We start from the raw sequence: 19629 nt of genomic DNA, 5'->3' as shown, positions 1-19629 counted from the left end.
ATTTTTGCCTGTTAGTAAAGGCAAAGATGATTTCAAATGCAATACACAGTATTGGTAAGAATTTGGGGTAAATGAGCATGCACAAAATGTATGCTGCTAATAGTAGAAATTGTTACTAATGTCATTGGCACTGGCAACACAAATCAAAAGCCTTAAAAACAGAAGTATTTTCACTTCTAGGGGTTAAGGAAATCATTAGGGATGGATACAAAAAATGCATATATAAACTCAAATGTCCATTTTTAGGTTCCTGGTTAAATAAATTACACCTGTATGGGCAATATATGTATTAAAAATCACATTGCAAGATACTTACTGACATAGAGGCCAGTATATTAAAGGCAAAACAGCCAATATTGTCCCATATAGTACTGATTTAATATGAAAATGTATGTTTCCTAAAGCTAACGTAACAAATTACCACAAACTGGATGGCTTAAAACAGCTGAAATTTATTCTACCACAGTTCAGGCCAGAAGTCCAAAATCAAGGTGTTGGCAAGGCTGGTTCCTTCTGGAGGCTGTGGAGGAGAATCTGTTCATGCTTCTCTCCTAGCTTCTGGTGGTTGCTGGTAATCCTTGGTGTTCCTTGGCTTGTAGCTGCACAGCACCAATCTCTGCTTATTGCCTCGTGGCCCTAACCCTTGTGTTTCTTATGTCCTCTCCTCTTCTTATAAGGACAACAGTCATTGGATTTAGGGCCCACCCTATCTAGTATGACTGCATCTTAACTAATTTTATCTGCCAAGATCCTATTTCCAATTAAGGCCACATTCTGAGATTCTGGGTTGACATGCATTTTTGTAGGACACATTCAACCCACTACATGTATATAACATACATATAAAAAGATTGGATAGCTACATGAACAGTATTTCAGGGTGGGTTTATGGATGATTTAAATATTTTTTTGTTTTTCTGCATTTTAAAATAAATAGCTTACTGTACTGAAGTTGCATTTATGTAGAGATTAAGTTCTTAATTTATTGAATGAGGTGAACATTACTTGTAGTCAAAAATTACTCTCCCCCCAAACCACTTTTTTCCCTCCTACAGCTCAAAATATACAGAATACATCATTTTATACATAGTGTATCTTCTCTCAAAATCATCCAACACAGCCAATTCTTCCTCCAGCAGTGGAACATATTACTGATCCTCTGGGTGAGCACCAGATGAAGCTGTTGACTTAGTTTAGTATATTTTACAAAAAAGAAAGGTTTTCTAAAGCATGGCAGTATAGTTGAATGTGTTCAAGTTAAATGAGGGGTGATGAGACTCCACTGTTCTACTTTTGTAGTTTGAGGAAAAACAAATTTCTTTCATATTTATTAAAAAAACACTGCAAACAACAGTGATGAATTAGGAAGGTCTCTAAGACCAAGGGAAAAAAATAATTACTGATCTTCAAAATGGACTTCTTTAAGAGGTTAGGTATATCTCTGGGTCTTTCGGGATTTTTAAAGGTCCAGGGGAAGAAAACTTCGGGAAATAATAATATTGTGGATATAATTATAGCCAACTTCTGTCTCTTAAAAATTCTTCCACCTTCCTTTTAAAGATTTATGACTATGGTTTCCTTCATAACTGGAATAAGATAAATTATATATAAAAATAAAAAAACATTGTCATGTACAGAGGCTGACATCATGGGTAGTCAAAGAATATGTTTAATAAAAAATAATTAAACTTCCATTTGCTCTATAGAACATCATAGAAAGTAATTTAATAAATTACAAATGACTTTTTAAGACGTTTGCTCAACTACAGAAAGCAAATTCAGACTACACAAAACACAACTGGTAAATATTGCAATGTCCAAAAGAAAAATTGGACTAAGACTTGAATCATGAAACCTGAAACAAGGGCTATAAATACAAGGCAATAACAGCTATAATTCTTTTAGTAACTACCAACACATACTTGGATATCCTTTCAACTGCAACTTTAGTATTATGTAATTCTACTGATTTCTTTTCTTATAACCCTTAACTTTACACAACCATGTTTGCATGTTTTTTTAAGCTGATAGCTGGACAACTTTTCCCCAATCAGTACTAGATAGAAGTGTCTTGAAACCCAAGAGAATGTTTAAAGTTAATACTAGCCTTAATGCTTTGAAAACTGCAACTGCCTTATTACATAGAAAGAGAATCACTAAGATGTTAACCAAATTCATTTGATCATAATTAGGAAAATACTTTATCTCATAAATTTGATATAAATTAGATTTTAGTGACAAGATCTAGGGCTTTTTTCCCCTTTATTTTAAATTGGAGACAGAAAGGAATGAAGATCATGTGGGTATAACTAGGGGGAGAGAAGGGAAATGTGGATGGTGCTGAAATACTTTACCGGCAAACTAAGTTAACTGTGTTTGAAAAACTTTGGCTATCTCATAGGTGTATTCTAGTTAAACAAAGGTGCAATACTGCAAAGGGAAGATACTAAATATGTAATATATCATTTTCATGATGAAGAATTACTACCCACTTCTCCTGGAAGGGCATTATAGTGACTATTGCTAAGACATTGCATAAAGGACTATCAATTCAAAGTACTATTTTGGGAAAATACAAAAATCAATACAATCCCAATGGAACTTATATAATTTTGTAAATACATATAACACTGTCTCTCTAATAAGGGGTTAGTTATTTTACATACAGAAACATAATTTACTGGTAAAGGTCTTGGAAAATCCAATATACTTGCTTAATTCATGACAAAGCAATAGAGTTCCATCAAAACATACTAAAAGTTATTTTTTCTCTGGGAGAGAAGTGGGGTACTTTTCCCCTCGCAAACTTTATCACTGACTTATTTTTAAGTACCAGAAAAACGCTAACACTTGTCTCTCCTTAGGATGTAAATGATATTTTATTTCCAATTCAGTTCTAATTGCTTTAAATGTATATGAAGGTGAACCTGGACCTCTACCTTGTCAGAATAATAGCAGCTTTAGCAGGAGAAATTGTATCACAAATCAAACAGACAAATTTTACATGGTAAAGGGTTCTAAGAAATTGATCAGAAGCCTTTGGCTTCATTTTTTGTGGTTCATAGGAGTAACGTATATTTTTTTGAGATTATTCAAAGTGCATTTTCAAAATGGGCAACTCAGTATATTTAATATAAACTGATAACCCAACACTGATTCTGGGCAACATTTAGTTTGCTTATACGTAGAAACTCAAAATGAATTGAGACTATCTGCATATTACTTTACCCTATTATCTGTTAATTCCGGAATATTTCCATGACGTAAAACACAAATAGAAATCTACACAAATAAAGCAAACAAACAATTTCTTTTACATGAAGTATGCTGTGTTGAAAGTTCTTTTCAGTGGCATTTCATGAGTTTGCCTTTTCTGAACCCTGGAAACAGACATTACTCATCTGAGACAATTATTTCTAATAGGAGGCCAAACTTTGAAGAGCTGAAACTAAATATGTCTAGAGGGTGCCAAAGTTACATGACACAGGATTATTTCATGACTTTACTGATTTTAAGAGTTAAGCTCAGCAAAAAGCAAGTCATATTTCTTGCCAGATTAACATGATATATAGGATGTGTTTAAAAAACCCCTGAAAACAAGTATAGAATTAGAAACGAATGTAAACTTCCTAAACTAACTCAGCTGAGGTAACAGGTAGCCAGTTAAATTGGCTGATTGGGAAACTTATTTCTTCTTTAAAACACACTTGTACCTGAATTGGAAATATCAGCAGTGCATCACAACACTAGAGCATTTTCATGTAATTAAAGCAATGGATGGTGATGTAGATTCTACAGCTTTCATGACATTCATTAGCTGCCCAAATTATTGCTGAGTTTTGATCTGTAAATTATAGGTGTCAAGGAGGCTGTAAAACTATATTCAAATTAAATCAGTAATATGCATAAAGTATTCTGTGTTCACTGCAAATATATTAAATATACAACTCTTATTGAGCATAATTTTCATAAAATTAACCCCCAACAAAATTATAATGCCTTTTGTTGTAATTTTACACCTTTATGTATTTGATAGTACATACGAGTTCAGAAACTTATGAATCTTAAGAAATATTACATGCAAAACGTCTCTGAAAGCAGTTTGCACTTCTAAACAAATAACTGAAATGTTCAGTCAGTAAGTTATTGATGCACTCAACACTGGGGTATTTACAATTAATAATTAAAGAAAAAAAATCCAAAATCAGTTCATAATTTAAGTGCAGTCTGGGAATCAGTCTTCATTACTAGAATCTGAATCCTCAGATGACGATGGTGTACTATCAGATCCAGATGAAGCATCAGCTTTCTCTGAACCCTCATCTGTGCTGTTTTCATTGAGAGGACTCGGTTCAGTTCCCCCTTTGTCTTCCTGATCTCCAACTCTGGAATCTTCTTCCTTTACTTCTACAGACTTAGATGAGCCTAAGTCACTGTTTTTATTTTTCTGTACATCAAAAGTATTGGACTGGGACAAAGTTGGAATATGAAGATTAAGGCCTGGAGTGAGAAGCATCCCTGGATAAAGTATATTAGATAGTAATAGTGGGTTAAGAGCTAACGGGTTGGCAGCTGCAGCTGCACTTAATGCAGCAGTAGAGGATGTTGAAGGAGAACTTGACACAGAGCTTTCACCACCATTCTCTGAATTTTGGCTCTCTGTCCTTTCTTTTTTTCCTTCTAGCTCCGTAGAGTCATTTCCCTTTTTTTCTTCTGTTCCAGATTCTGTAGGCTTTGTCAGGAGTCCTCCCATGCCCAACAGATTTGGCAATCCAGTCATTCCTGACAGCAGCATGGGGAACATGGCAGCCACGTTTTTAGCTTCTCCTCCAGAAGAAAGGCCAGCAGGCATTCCCATCAGCCCTGCAGTTACTTGCAGTGACTGCAAGTTTTGTAGGTTTTGTTGTAAGGCCTGAAGAGTTGTGAGGTCCACACCTGGAAGTAATCCATTGGCTAATAAAGGATTGCCTGAAATACTGGTGGCAGTTGCAGCTGCTGCTGCCGCAGTGGCCTTTGCAATTCCACTTTTAGGCCGTCTCCCTCGCCTGCTTACTTCCTCTCTCACAACGGGACCAGTGAGAATACGTTCATACATACTTTCTGGAAGAAATCCCTAAAAAAAAAAATCCATCAATAATAACCATTTTCAAATAAAATCAATAGCTATTAGTTTGTGATACAAATAAGCTATTAAAAATAGGTAATCATTCATAAACTTATTCTGTATTGATATAACCAATTACGAGAGAGATAACCCAATTTCATCTTAGTATAAGTAGTGGCTTGAAACAGCTCTTTTTCTCATTTTATCTTAAGAGGGCAGAAAGAGGTCTCTGGCCCTCTTTTACACTGTGAGGCATAAGTTAGTAGAATAGTTCTGGAAAACAGAAGGTCCGAAGAAATTTTTTCATGAGGGTTACTACTGCCATGCCCTTACATTTTTCACATCACCCATTGCTCTAGAAGACTAAAGGAGTGTCCCTCTTCTAATCTGGAAGAACAATAAGCAAAGGACAGAAGAAGTAAGTAAAGATTAAAATGAGATGCTTCATATGACTCTTTCCTGACTATCACTTTGGGAGTAAAGGAGACAGAGCCAAACTGAAAAAGATAATCGACAGGGGGGAAAAATCACTTGGCTCAGAACAGCAGTAGCACCTGCAGACTGGGAAGCACCAAGTCCAGGGCAATGGAGGGCAACCTATGCTACTTTCTTGAAATTCTCCCATGATTTTCTCAGGCTCAAAACTCCTAGAAGTAAAAAACAAACAAATGAACGAAAATTCCTAAAAGTTTTAGGAGTTTAGAACCACTAGACCAGCACTGTCTAATAGAAATAATGTAAGCCACGTATGTAATTTAAAATTTTCTAGTAGCCACAATTAAAAAAAGGTAAAATACGTGACACAAATTTTAGCAATATAGTCTATTTAACATAACAAAAACACTGCCATTTCAATATGTCATCTATGAATATTACTGAGATATTTTATATTCATTTTTCCAAACTAAGCCTTCAAAATCCAGAAACAGTGCTTCACACTTACAACACCTCCTACTTCAGACTAGCCAAATTTCAAGTGCTCAATAGCCACATGTGCCCGGTGGCTACCATTTGTGACACTGTAGCTCTAGACAGTGGTTTAAAAGACTCTCATGGGACTATTTTAAAATTTTGTTTTGAACTGATCAACTTATTTGTTCTCTTTACAAAAGCATTAGGGTTCACTACAGAAAACACGACAACAAAAAAATACAAATAAAAATATCATCCATAGTTTCACTGTTCAGAGATAACCACTGCTAACATTTCAGGATGTGTGCTTCCATCTTCCCCTTGTGCATATAAACAGATTTTACAATTCTCTTCACCTCTTTTCTAAAATAAAAAAAAAAAAAAATAGAATCATACTGAACATAGGTTTACTGCCTGTCTTTTTTATTTAGACACCTGTAGACATAATAGCTATTATTTATTCAGCACTTACCACATGGTTAGGCTTTGATACTACAAGAGCTTAACTACTACCCCATTTAACAACACTGTGAACTTTTTCTCCCTTGTCATTAGATGTTCTTTTAAGATATAATTTTTAAAATAGTTGCAGTTTTTCAATATACTGATGGACCATTGGTATATTCCCAATTTTTATTACTGTATTATGATGAATAACCTTACATATATATATCTTTCCCCATCTTTGTTTTCTTAATATGCCTTTTAATCAATCAATCAATCAATTAATTAGGCCACGCTGTGCAGCACATGGGATCTTAATTTCCCAACCAGGGATTGAACACATGCCCCATGCAATGGAAGCACAGAGTTCTAACCACTGGACCGCCAGAGAATCCCGCCCGTGCCGCCCAGTATCTTTGACTATTCATTGTGGTATTGCTCAAATAGTATCTTAGAGATTAAAATAAACACAAATCAGCATATATTGATTCTGCATTCTAACTCAACAGCATCTGAGAAATCTGTAACATATTCTGCAAAACAAAAATTATGAACTAAAAAATACCTTCACATATTCTTGGAATATTTTGTTAATTTTTAAAAATAAATTTATTTTTGGCTGTGTTGGGTCTTCGTTGCTGCACATGGGCTTCTCACTGTCGCCTCCCTTGTTGCAGAACATCGGCTCTAGGCGCGTGGGCCTCAGTAGTTGTGGCACATGGGCTCAGTAGTTGTGGCACATGGGCTTAGTTGCTCCATGGCATGTGGGATCTTCCTGGGCCAGGGATCGAACCTGTGTCCCTTGCATTGGCAGGCAGATTCCTAGCCACTGCGCCACCAGGGAAGCCCTATTTTGTTAATTCTTAACTTAAAATTTAATCTAAGTTATAATTAAATGGCATCTAATTTTAAAAATGATGTCTGAATTATTATTTATGAAATACTCACAGACTGCTTAACAACATCTCCCCATTCAGGAGCTACTCCATATTCTGTATTTTCTTTCAGGAACCGACATAAATCTTTCAGAGGGGGAGCAAAGGCACCTCCAACCTATAAATGAAAAACAGATCGTTAGACACTTAAAAGCACTATTAAATATGAAGACATTTCTTGCTTTTATTCTGTGCTGTACAGAGTTTATTTATTTATTTATTTATTTTTGCAGCACGCGGGCCTCTCCCTGTTGTGGCCTCTCCCGTTGCGGAGCACAGGCTCTGGACGCGCAGGCTCAGTGGCCATGGCTCACGGGCCCAGCCTCTCCGTGGCATGTGGGATCTTCCCGGTCCGGGGCACGAACCCGCGTCCCCTGCATCGGCAGGCGGACTCTCAACCACTGTGCCACCAGGGAAGCCCCAGAGTTTATTTTTTTAAAACACATGTATTCGTTGAACCACTTTTGACAATCTTTATTACATTAAAAAGGACTACCACAATCCACAAGAACTATTAATATACTATATAAACATGTGCTAATGTAAATTTTAAATGTCTTTCTTTCTTTAAAATTAATTAATTAATTTTGGCTGCATTGGGTCTTTGTTGCTGCGGGCAGGCTTTCTCTAGTTGCGGCGAGCGGGGGCTACTCTTCGTTGCGGTGCGCAGGCTTCTTACTGTGGTGGCTTCTCTTGTTGCGGAGCACGGGCTCTAGGTGTGCGGGCTTCAGTAGTTGTGGCATGTGGGCTCAGTCGTTGTGGCTCATGGGCTCTAGAGCGCAGGCTCAGTAGTTGTGGTACATAGGCTTAGTTGCTCCGCAGCATGTGGGATCTTCCTGGACCAGAGATCGAACCTGTGTCCCCTGCATTGGCAGGCGGATTCTTAACCACTGTGCCACCAGGGAAGTCCCTTAAATGTTTTTGAGTTACTGGAACAGTAAAATAAATAACTACCGTTTACTGTGAAATTACTATGTTGGGTAGGCAGTGTAGCCTAGTTAAGAGTATACCCTTCGGAGTCAGACTTACCACCTACATGAACTAGGGTATATCAGTAAATCTCTTTGAACCTCAGTTTTCTGATCTGCAAAATGGAGATAACAACACCTCCCTCATAGGGTTTTATGAAGATAATTCAAGTGCCTCAGCAAAGGTTCTGGCACATAATAAATATAAGCTATTATTATTATTATCATATTACCAACTATTGTGCTAAGGACTTTAGAGTACATAATTTATTTTAGTACTCGCTACATCCATTTGAGAAAGTATTATTTCTATTTTTCAAATGAAGGAACTAAGCCTCAGAGAAGTTATACAAGTTGCCTAAAGCTAGCTAGTAAGTGTTAGGATCAGCTTTCAAACTCAGGTCTCAAAAGCCCATGCACTTATCTATTATGTAAACTGATACCCTAAAAGTATAAAAATATACATATCCCTTTAAATGTTTAAATGATTTGAACCTACCAATTTAATGTTCCTTTGGAGTCTAAAGACACTTCTTGAATAATTCCTTTTTCCACATCTTTTTGAATGAATACATACTATATCTTGTTAGGATATAGACAGGGTTTAATATGGCTAGTTATAATACCTATAGGTATTCTTATCTAGTATTTCCTATAATCTTTACTTAGCCTCTCAAGTTTCTGTTGCCATCTCCTTTTTATTATGACCTTCATTAAGCTCCAGTTTAAACTGGAGGCCCTCTGTATGGTTTATGGGGATTCAGCAAGTGGATCTTTTCCTTAGTAACTGATCAATCCTCAAGTCTGCACTCTAGAAACTCAGAACAATAAAGAAATCTACAAAGTAAAGGAAATGAACAGGACTTTTATCAGGTTACCAACAATGAAAAATAAAATTTAGGGTGTTTAATGTTAAACATAACAAGTAAAAATTTAAAAAATGGTTCCATTTCCTTAAAACTGGCTAAGAGAAATTTATTCATATCTAGAAATGCTAATTTCATTATAAGATGAAGTGCAAAGATTTGTAACACAATCTATGCAAGCATAAAATTAAGTAAAATGCAACTAAAATGTCATCTTGTTCTTCCCCTAATACATCTATGACATCACTTTAAAGCACTAACAAAAGCTGAATAAGCTATCTCTACAAAATTGGGGAAAAATCAGTATTAATTTTAATGAGTTAGTGCATACGATAATATTAAGACAATTGTTATTTTAAAAGTAGTTTTCTTCCAATTTCAATATTTCTTCTGAGAAAGTCAAATGAGTTCATGTATTTTTTTTTTTTAATTTTATTTTATTTATTTATTTTTGGCTGTGTTGGTTCTTCGTTTCTGTGCGAGGGCTTTCTCTAATTGCGGCAAGTGGGAGCCACTCCTCATCGCGGTGCGCGGGCCTCTCACTATCGCGGCCTCTCCCATTGCGGAGCACAGGCTCCAGACGCGCAGGCTCAGTAATTGTGACTCACGGGGCTAGTTGCTCCGCGGCATGTGGGATCTTCCCAGACCAGGGCTCGAACCTGTGTCCTCTGCATTGGCAGGCGGATTCTTAACCACCGCGCCACCAGGGAAGCCCGAGTTCATGTATTTTTATACTAGCAGTGAGGTCATTTAATAGAGAGCAAGACAGAACTAGGGAATTAATGTGACCTATGTAGGGTAATTTAATTTGTGAGTGAAGGAACTCAATGAGAAATTTGCTGTTTTTACTCTGAGGCCATTTCTTCTTTCTTACTTATTTTGTTGCTTGCTCATCAGAATAGAAAACAATAAAAATGTCAAAGCTATGAACTTACAAAAGGGTGCCACAAGTGTTCTATCATTTACTTTAGGAGGTAAAAGAGACATATACCAATCCAAACATAAAACAGACACAATTTGGGAAAACAAATGTTGAGCCACATTTGGTTCAGAAATAGACTTTGGAAAAACCTGACTGTTACCATTCATCAATCAATAAAGCAAGAAGGTAAACACAGGGATACTATTAGTGTATAAGGTACCTTTGTTTAAGACATTTTATTTCCATCTATCAGAAAATTATGTAATATGCCCATTTTGATAGAACGAGGCACTTAACAGCCAAATGATGGAAAATCACGTGATAAATATATAAATCTATAATGGCCATGATGAGAATAGTGTCCCCTTTTCAACAGAGTTTCTCGACTTTTGCACTACAGACATTTTGGACTGGTGTTGTAGGGGTTGGCCCCTGTGCTGCAGGAGGTGTAGCAGCATTCCGGGCCTCTATCCACTAGATGCCATTAGCATCCTTCCCCTGCTCACCACCTCCCCAACACCCACCTCCTTACTCCAAAGTTGTGACTACCGAAGATGTTTCCAGACGTTGCTAAACGTCCCCTGGAGGACAAAGTACCCCCTTTTGAGAACCACTGACTTACATGTAGTGCTCTTGCTCAGGGCCACTGCTTAGGCACAGATAATGTAAACTAACTTGCTTATTTCATTCAACAGCTTAGACAAAGATGTGGGATTTGAAATTAGACTGCATAAAATTGTAGTCCATGTCTTTTCCCGCAAATCTTCTACACTTAACCCAACCAGGTCTGTTAGAAAATACTGCATAATGAAGTAGTGTTCTAGAGATCTCTTAAGCAGTGAATCAACATGAAAAATTAACAACAAATATATAAATACCTTTCTGGCATTTCTTCTGTTAATCAGCTGAACACGTTCTTCTCCAGTGAGACTATTCACATCTAGTTTATTGGGGTTTCTGCAACGATGCCTTTTTTGCTTGGGTCTCCCCTCATGGAGCTGCATTCTCTAAAATACATGGACAAAGGAATGGCTTGAAAATCTAACTGTGCAACTAATACAAATAAGCTGATCCAAGAAATTTAGTCATATAAAATTGAAGATACGTTATAGATAAGATATATTAATACAGTTGACCCTTGAATAGCATGGGTCTGAAATGTGCAGGCTCACTCATATGTGGATTTTCTTCAATAAATACGTACTACAGGACTACACGATCCATGGCTGACTGCACCCAGGGATGCGGAACTGAGGACACGGAGGGCTAACTGTAAAGTCATACTCAAATTTTTGGCTGTGGGGGTGGCATGCATCAGTACTTCTGACAACCATACTGTCCAAGGGTCAACTGTTTATATTATATATTGAAGATTTATATTATATCATATATATTCTATCACATATCTTCAATATATCATATTAAAGAATTTACCCCATAGCTATATGTTAAAAATATTTAAGGTTTAAATATTTTTATATTTATTAATAAAAATGCTGAATAAGACAATGTTACATGAACCTTTTCCTCAAATTATATATTTGAAAAATTATTCAAGGCAATTATTAATAATGATCAGTATTATCTTTCTGTATAAAAGTAGGCTCCTGAAATGAGGAGGACATTGCTAGTTCTTTCCTTAAATGCCCTCAAAGATCACTGTATTTCTAGAGTGTTATTTGAAGGAGTTATCAATAATGCTGGAAGAGCTTCCTCTTTACATTTTCTCCTGATGAATTTCACGTGAAACATCAGATTTTCTCAGTGCTCTGATAGCATTTATATGTGTACTAGTGGCTTTCATTTCTCTTCATCTCACTAATAAACTTTCTTATCTCTTTTCACATAATCCTCACAATACTCAAAGATATTATTCTTTTCTAAAAAAATGTATTCATTTATTTTGGCTGCTCTGGGTCTTCATTGCGGCGTGCAGGCTCTAGAGTGCGCGGGTGGGCTGTACAGCACGCGGGCTCAGTAGCTGCGGTACGCAGGCTCTCTAGTTGCGGTATGTGGGATCTTAGTTCCCCGACCAGGGATCAAACGCGGGCCGCCCTGCGTTGGGAGCACAGAGTCTTCACCACTCGACCACCAGGGAAGTCCCCCAAAGATATTATTCTTATTTTACAAATGGGAATCAAGGCTCAGAGAAGATACCTTCCTCAAGGTCATGCAGCTAGCAGGTGGCAATAAAAACTCTATCAAACCATGCTGCTTACCTCTGTTAACAACTGTTAACAAAGTAAGGCTTGATGTCTGTAGTCATTTCTAAACAATTACAAATTCCAACAGACTAAAGCTCAAACTCTTCAGCATGGCATACCAGTCCCATCACAGCCTGGACTGAATTCATCTTTTCTATCCAATTACTATTACCCCACTCATTCCCTCACATACTCTGGAATATCAGACTAGTCACTGTTTTATGACTATATCCTTTTTAGACTCTCTTCATAATTGTTCTATAATGCCTAGAGTATCCTCCTCTTATCCTGCCTAGAATAAGTAGGCATTTGACCAGTATTAACCTGGTCAAATGCCTACTTATTCTTTTATCATCCACCAGTCATGTCAGCTCTATTTTCTATCTTTTCCCAGATACTCTGCTTGGGCAGAGTAATTATTCTTTTATCAGTTTCCATGGCAGTTTATACATACCACTGGTATAGTACATATACCACGTTATGATCATTTTGTTGTAGAGATACCACAGCAAAGTGTGAGATCCAATATACCATTAATGTAAAGTGCCCTTGGAAATCATACCAGTTGTTATCTTGTATTCTGTACTCCAACAAATGCTACTTATAACAATGTTTTAAAATCTTAATAATAAAGTTATATAAAAAATTAGGACAAAAGGTTTATTTGCAGGGAAAATGATGAACTCCTATAAGTTAAAAAAAAAGTAATAAAGATTCCTTTGCAGTGGAAAGAGAAAGGTATGACAATCTTCAGAGACTAGAGTATAACTGCCATGAGGGCAAGAACTTTATATTGTTCACTGTTTTATCCTAAATCCCTTTAAATAGTAACTAGAACATAATAGTTGCTCAATAAAAATTTACTGACTGAATAAGTGGTATTTTCTAACATGTTAATAAGTATAGGGTTAAACTAACAATTCTCATTATTTTTAGAATTGCAATACTCATTTTATGATTGCTCACCTTACTGACAACCCTTCCCCTCATAATTACAAGAGCTTTATTTGGTGCTTTTTTTTTAAAATCGAAAGAATTAACAGAAAGTTTATTTGAGAATTTGTGGCATCTTTTGAGAAAATTAGGGATATGAAAGGCATTCAAAAGCTAAGACTGAGGCTCCCTATTTTAGACTACCAGGTTATCTCTTGAGGACGAGAATAGCAATGTAAAATATTAAACTAAATATATATTACAGATACAAGTATATAAAAATATATATTACAGTCACATTCTAGGGACTGGAGCTTCTGTGGTTCTTTTGCATGAAAAAATAAGGTAATGAATTTTTTTGTTAATAAAATAACAATCACTTTACCTTTATATAGCACTTTTTAGTCTCCAAAAGACTTTCATTTTTAATTTTTTAAATCACTGACTCAGTAAATATTTACAAGGAGCTAGATACCATCCCCTGTAGCAGGAATTACGTGCTAAGTCCTGGGGATACAAGGTGAATAGGACAGCCCTTAAGAAGTTCATGGGGTAGGGGACGACTTCAATGGGTTATCCAATTAATCTTCATAATGGAAGCAGATAGAACAAACCCACTAACTTCATTGTATAGAGGATATGCCATTACTCTTTTACCTTCTAAAATATATAGAAACATCAAGGGAGACTGATACAAAATTTGGTACATCAGCATCTGACAGTAAAGCATTACAAACTTAAATAATAGATTTCTATGAGTAAGAAAGACATACGCCCGTAAGGTAGTGAGTAGAAAGTATTTCAGAGGATAAGAAAAATGCATATTAATATATCTGTTCTCCTCTTTGACTAATATAAACCATGCATCTGACAAGAACCAGAAGGTGTATTCTTATGAGATCTTAAGTGTAGCAGTTTGAACAGTGGATTTAAGACTTATTAGCTGTGTGGCCTTGCACTATTTATTGGGTTGGTCAAAAGGTTCATTTGGTGTTTTCCATAAGATGGCTCTAGTAGCACTTAGTTGTCTTTAACTTCATTCGAAACAATTTCGTTAGACTGTATTGTGACAGCTGTCATATCAGCGTGCATTTAAAAAAAAAACTTATCAAAATTGGTGAATTTTTGCGTAGCCATTTTAATACTGAAGGTGGAAGAAAAAAAGCAACATTTTCGGCATATTAAGCTTTATTATTTCAAGAAAGGTAAAAACACAACCGAAACACAAAAACGTATTTGTGCAGTATATGGAGAAAGGGCTGTGAGTGATCGAACGTGTCAAAAGTGGTTTGCAAAGTTTCATGCCGGAGATTTCTCGCTGGATGGTGCTCCATGGTCAGGTAGACCAGTTGAAATTGATAGTGATCAAATTGAGACATTAACTGAGAACAATCAACATTATACCACGCGGGAGACAGCGGACATACTCAAAATATCCAAATCAAGTGTTGAAAATCATTTACACCAGCTTGGTTATGTGAATCGCTTTGATGTTTGGGTTCCATGTAAGTTAAGCAGAAAAAACCCTTCTTGATCGTATTTCCGCATGTGATTCTCTACTTAAACATAATGAAAACGTTCCGTTTTTAAAACAAATTGTGACAGGAGATGAAAAATGGATACTGTACAACAATGTGGAACAGAAGAGATCGTAGGGCAAGCGAAATGAACCACCACTAACCACACCAAAGGCTGGTCTTCATCCAAAGAAGGTGATGCTGTGTATATGGTGGGATTGGAAGGGAGTCCTCTATTATGAGCTCCTTCTGGAAAACCAAACGATTAATTCCAACAAGTACTGCTCCCAGTTAGACCAACTGAAAGCAGCACTCAATGAAAAGTGTTCGGAATTAGTCAACAGAAAGCACATAATCTTCCATCAGGATAACGCAAGACCGCATGTTTCTTTGATGACCAGGCAAAAACTGTTGCAGCTTGGCTGGGAAGTTCTGATTCATCCACCATATTCACCAGACATTGCATCTTCAGATTGCCATTTATTTTGGTCTTTACAAAATTCTCTTAATGGAAAAAATTTCAATTCCTTGGAAGACTATAAAAGGCACCTGGAAGAGTTCTTTGCTCAACAAGATAAAAAGTTTTGGGAAGATGGAATTATGAAGTTGCCTGAAAAATGGCAGAAGGTAGTGGAACAAAATGGTGAATATGTTGTTAAATAAAGTTCTTGGTGAAAATGAAAAATGTGTCTTTTATTTTTACTTAAGAACCGAAGGTACTTTTTGGCCAACCCAATATTTAAAATTTCAGTATTTCCATTTCTTTATAAAGTTATAATGATGCCATTCTGATAAAGTTAGGGGGTGTTAAATTAGGTAATCCATGCTAAGTATAAAGCCAAGCACACAGCTAAGTCTCAATAAATGTTTACTATTATTATTTTTATTATTTTAAAACAAACTATTTGTGGGAAAAGATTGCAAGTTTTGTAACTTTACAATATTCATTGGGTCTATGATAGTACTCTGTATATGAGAGGTGATTTTTATTACTTAAACACTTATTGAATGCAGAATGGAAAAATGGAAAATGATATTGTATTGTATCGAAAGATAGTCATTATTTTTTTCTGCTAACTTTCCTAAATCTTGGGCAGAACACATAAGTGGGTGAGAATTTATGCTTCATCATTATAGGTGTGACCAATCATAGAAGTAAAATATACCAAGTTTTATAAGGCATCACCTACAGGAATAAAAGCTCCTAAATCTTCCACATAACCTGGGTGCTCCTTAAGCCATTTTTCCAAATCCTTTCTCTTCGGTGCATCATCGCCTGCAAGTCTTGTCCCATCTTTAAGATTAATAACTGGAACGGGACTTTCTGTATCAGGAATTCCTTGAGGTTGAGTATAGGATAGTGCTGGATTTATCCCTGTAGAAATCTGTGAGGTGGTTAAGCCTAAAGTAACCTGTAGAAAAACATCAAATGACAATTTTATTTCCATGCTTTAGCATTCTGATTTTGGTCCAATGAAGCAATTCTTTTTGAAGAGGAAAAAAAAAGTTGTTTAAAGGTCAGCTAAATCTTTCAAATTTAAAATTTTCATGAATCTCAGCCAGTGCTGGATTCTACTGAGATACAATCTAAAGCTATATACTCCTAATTTTCTAATTATCTTTATTATTCTACAAAACATTCACAAACAGCAATATGTATATTTACTAGAATTGAATTTTGGACTCAAGGATCAGTAGTTTTTAAGCATTACTTTACTTACATGATTAGGTGGTTTATTTCTGTTGAAAAAGAGGATGTCAACACCTTCTACATTCTTCCTCCTTCCCCGCCTTTTTTTGACTACAGGCTGGTTGTCTAATAAAACTCCATTGGCACCAAGGGTTGATTGAATGGGAGTACCTAACAAATTAAAAATGCAAAAGAGTGATAAAAATCTAGTTCTTAAATTAAACGTAATTACTTTTCTAAATACATAGACATTTTGCGGGGGTTGGGGAGGGATGGAGTGGGAGTTTGAGATTAGCAGATACAAACTATTATATAGAGAATGGATAAACAACAAGGTCCTACTGTATAGCACAGGGAACTATATTCAGTATGCTGTGATAAACCATAATGGAAAAGAATATGAAAAAGAATGTATATATAATATATGTATAACTGAATCACTTTGTTGTATAGAAGAAATTAATATAACATTGTAAATTAACTATACTCCAATAAAATAGAATAAAATAAATAATTAATGCTTGTAATGATACTCATGATCAAAGAAAAAGTTTATTTAAAAAAATACATAGAAATTTAGTTCTTATTTTACAAGCAGTCAGACAAAATCAAGCAATTCTTGGATTAAAAATACCACCTCATTTCTCATTTAAAAACCAGGAGAATTGTAATCTAGGTCTCTTTCAAGTTTTGACTTGTCTCCTCAAATTTTTCCCCTGGATAGTCACACATCTTTTCTTTTGTCCCCTTTTCGAGGAAGAACCATGCCTTTCTCATGTACAAGACAAACCTTTCCCCCTTTTTTGAACCCATTAATCCCTACTTTTTCTAAAAGTTTGTTTTATCATTTATCTTTGTTTTTTTGTGCCAAAATATCTTACTCTACATTAGATTCTTATCAACTTAAAAACATGGCCCAACTCAAATAAAAAATAAACTTCTTTCGGCTTTTTCATAACTTTCAAAACTTTTGAAAAGTTGGTTGCTATTATGCTCCCCTTTCTCATGACAACCTCACTCCTCAATTCCCACAGTCCACTCCTGCCCCAGCCTATTTAAGGTATTTTCTTTAAGACCACCACTGTTTCTTGCCAAATTAAACTGACCCTTCTCACTCTTCATTTCAGTAGGCACTCACTAAAAAATGTTTGTAAGAGGTATGAATGAAACAGTACCACGCATTCATTTTTTCCCTAATAAATAAATACACATTTATCAAACAGCTATGTACAAAGCACTATGATGATTCAAAGGTAAGACACAGTTCCTGTCCTTAAAGAGTACGTAATCTAGAACACTCTTATAAAAGAAAATATTAATAATGAGATGTTTGCTTAAAATGGTTCACAGTTTGTAGCGAGAAATGCATTTTCAATCATTCAAGGAGAATTTTTGACCAAGTCCTGTGTGTCCCTAAAAGACATTTCCCTTTGGTTGGCTGTGTAATCTTACGGAAATCACTCTCCTCACATCTCAGTTACAAAAAATACCTTAATTCATAATTAGTAAGGAATAACTAATTACAATGAGTAAAAATTATTTTTGCATATGAAAGCACTGAGGAATGTGACATAACATTATTAAAAAAGAACAGCTTTCATTATTTCATTAAAATCAGATTAACAAAATATTATGAATATTTGAAAATACTTTCACTATAGTACATTTTAACTGTAATAATAGAATAACTTTCCTAAAATATTACTTTTAAAAGTACTATTCTGTTTTATAAGAACTTCTCATGGCTTCCTATTCTAGTATGAATGAAATGCCTTACATCAAGCCTCATTCCTGCCTGACCACCAACCCAATCCCCTCCCCAGCTCACTTTTTGATGCTGCCCATAATCTAGATTTACTTTTGCTAAGCAGTCTCTGACCTTATACAAATATCTCTCCAGTAAGAATTTAAACAGTAGCTAGGTCAGTCTTATCCTAAAACCATACAATTTTCCCAACATCAAGTCTCTGGTTCACGCTATTCCCTGACTCTCTCTCAATGTCATTTTCCAGAAAAACCATTATCTAATCTTCCTCTTATAAATTCTGTTCAATTCTGCCTCTTCCACAGGACTCTGCCTAAGTCTCTAGACAGCAGTGACTTCTCTCTTTTCCAATATTTATTAACTATAATGCTGTGTAGCAAGATATATTATCTTGTTTTTAACGTATTGTCTAATATTTTAACATGTGGGTCTAGTCTACCAAGCAACTGAAAGGCAGAGACTGTCTTAAGTTTCTTTCACTTTCCCTTTACTGCTATCCCAGTGCTATATAAAAAGAAAAGTACTTAATACAATTATCTATGGAAAAACATTAGTATAACACACCAAATTATGTATTTATAAAGAAATCCTACTTGATCATTTGTAAACATACCCAATTTGGCAAATTATATACTCCCTTGACTTCTTTCATTTTTTAAATCAACAACAAACCCAGCTACCTTGACTTCTTTTTGAGAGTGATTTTAATAAACATTACTGATTTATTTTAACCTAGAATCCAAAATGGAAAATTTAACCTAGTCTACTCTATAAAGCCTGTGTTGTCTTTATCTTAGATTTGTAATTACAACAATATTAAAAATACCTTCTTTCTATTGAATGCCTACTAGGTGCCATATTCTGGACTAGGTTTTACAAATGTTTTCTTAAATTACCAAAAACAAAACAAACAAAACACAGAGGTATTAAGCCCATTTTATAAATGTGATCAGAAACATTATGTCTCAGGCCCAATGTCACAACAGTGTTAAATGACAGAATTCAAATCCAGGCTGTTTGGCTCTACCATCTTTTGTGTACTATTCCAGGTGATTTCTGGAATAGGCTCTTTAGTTTTGTCCTCTTATAATTTATGCTATTTTACTGTCCTTCATTAATTAATTTACATTATATGACGTATCTTCACTCAAAGCTTTTAGATAAAATTCGGGGGTGCCCATACAAACATAAAAAGGGCTTAATATGAAGAATTATAATACCAGTTGTTGAGCATCTAATTCTAAAACCTAATTTTAACATCTGTTTAGCATCTAATTATGTGCCAATTTCCATACTAGTCACTTTACATATATTATTTAATCCACCTAACAATGCTACCTCTCCGTTGACCCCAACTCCTCACTTCGCG

General features: G+C 35.5%; 1 protein-coding gene across 17 annotated transcripts in view; it reads right to left on the bottom strand.

Moving 5' to 3' along the window:
• Positions 1–1646: 1646 nt before the first annotated feature.
• CHD9 (chromodomain helicase DNA binding protein 9) overlaps positions 1647–19629 on the bottom strand; it is a 236146-nt gene continuing 218163 nt past the window's right edge. For all 17 annotated transcript variants that reach the window (XM_027092199.1, XM_027092200.1, XM_027092207.1 and 14 more), the window contains 5 exons: positions 16527–16666; positions 15996–16217; positions 11030–11158; positions 7409–7513; positions 1647–5113 (listed from right to left, as the gene is read on the bottom strand). In XM_027092199.1, the coding sequence (XP_026948000.1) occupies positions 4235–5113; positions 7409–7513; positions 11030–11158; positions 15996–16217; positions 16527–16666 (1475 nt within the window). In that variant the 3' untranslated portion in view covers positions 1647–4234. The remainder of the gene's footprint in view (positions 5114–7408; positions 7514–11029; positions 11159–15995; positions 16218–16526; positions 16667–19629) is intronic.

This window comes from Aethalodelphis obliquidens, unplaced genomic scaffold (genome assembly GCF_003676395.1).
Source record: "Aethalodelphis obliquidens isolate GAN/ISIS:26980383/991018 unplaced genomic scaffold, ASM367639v1 scaffold75, whole genome shotgun sequence".
Taxonomy (NCBI): Eukaryota; Metazoa; Chordata; class Mammalia; order Artiodactyla; family Delphinidae; genus Aethalodelphis; species Aethalodelphis obliquidens.
The sequence above is the reverse complement of the archived record's forward strand: the minus strand, read 5'-3'. Positions and strand labels throughout refer to the sequence as shown.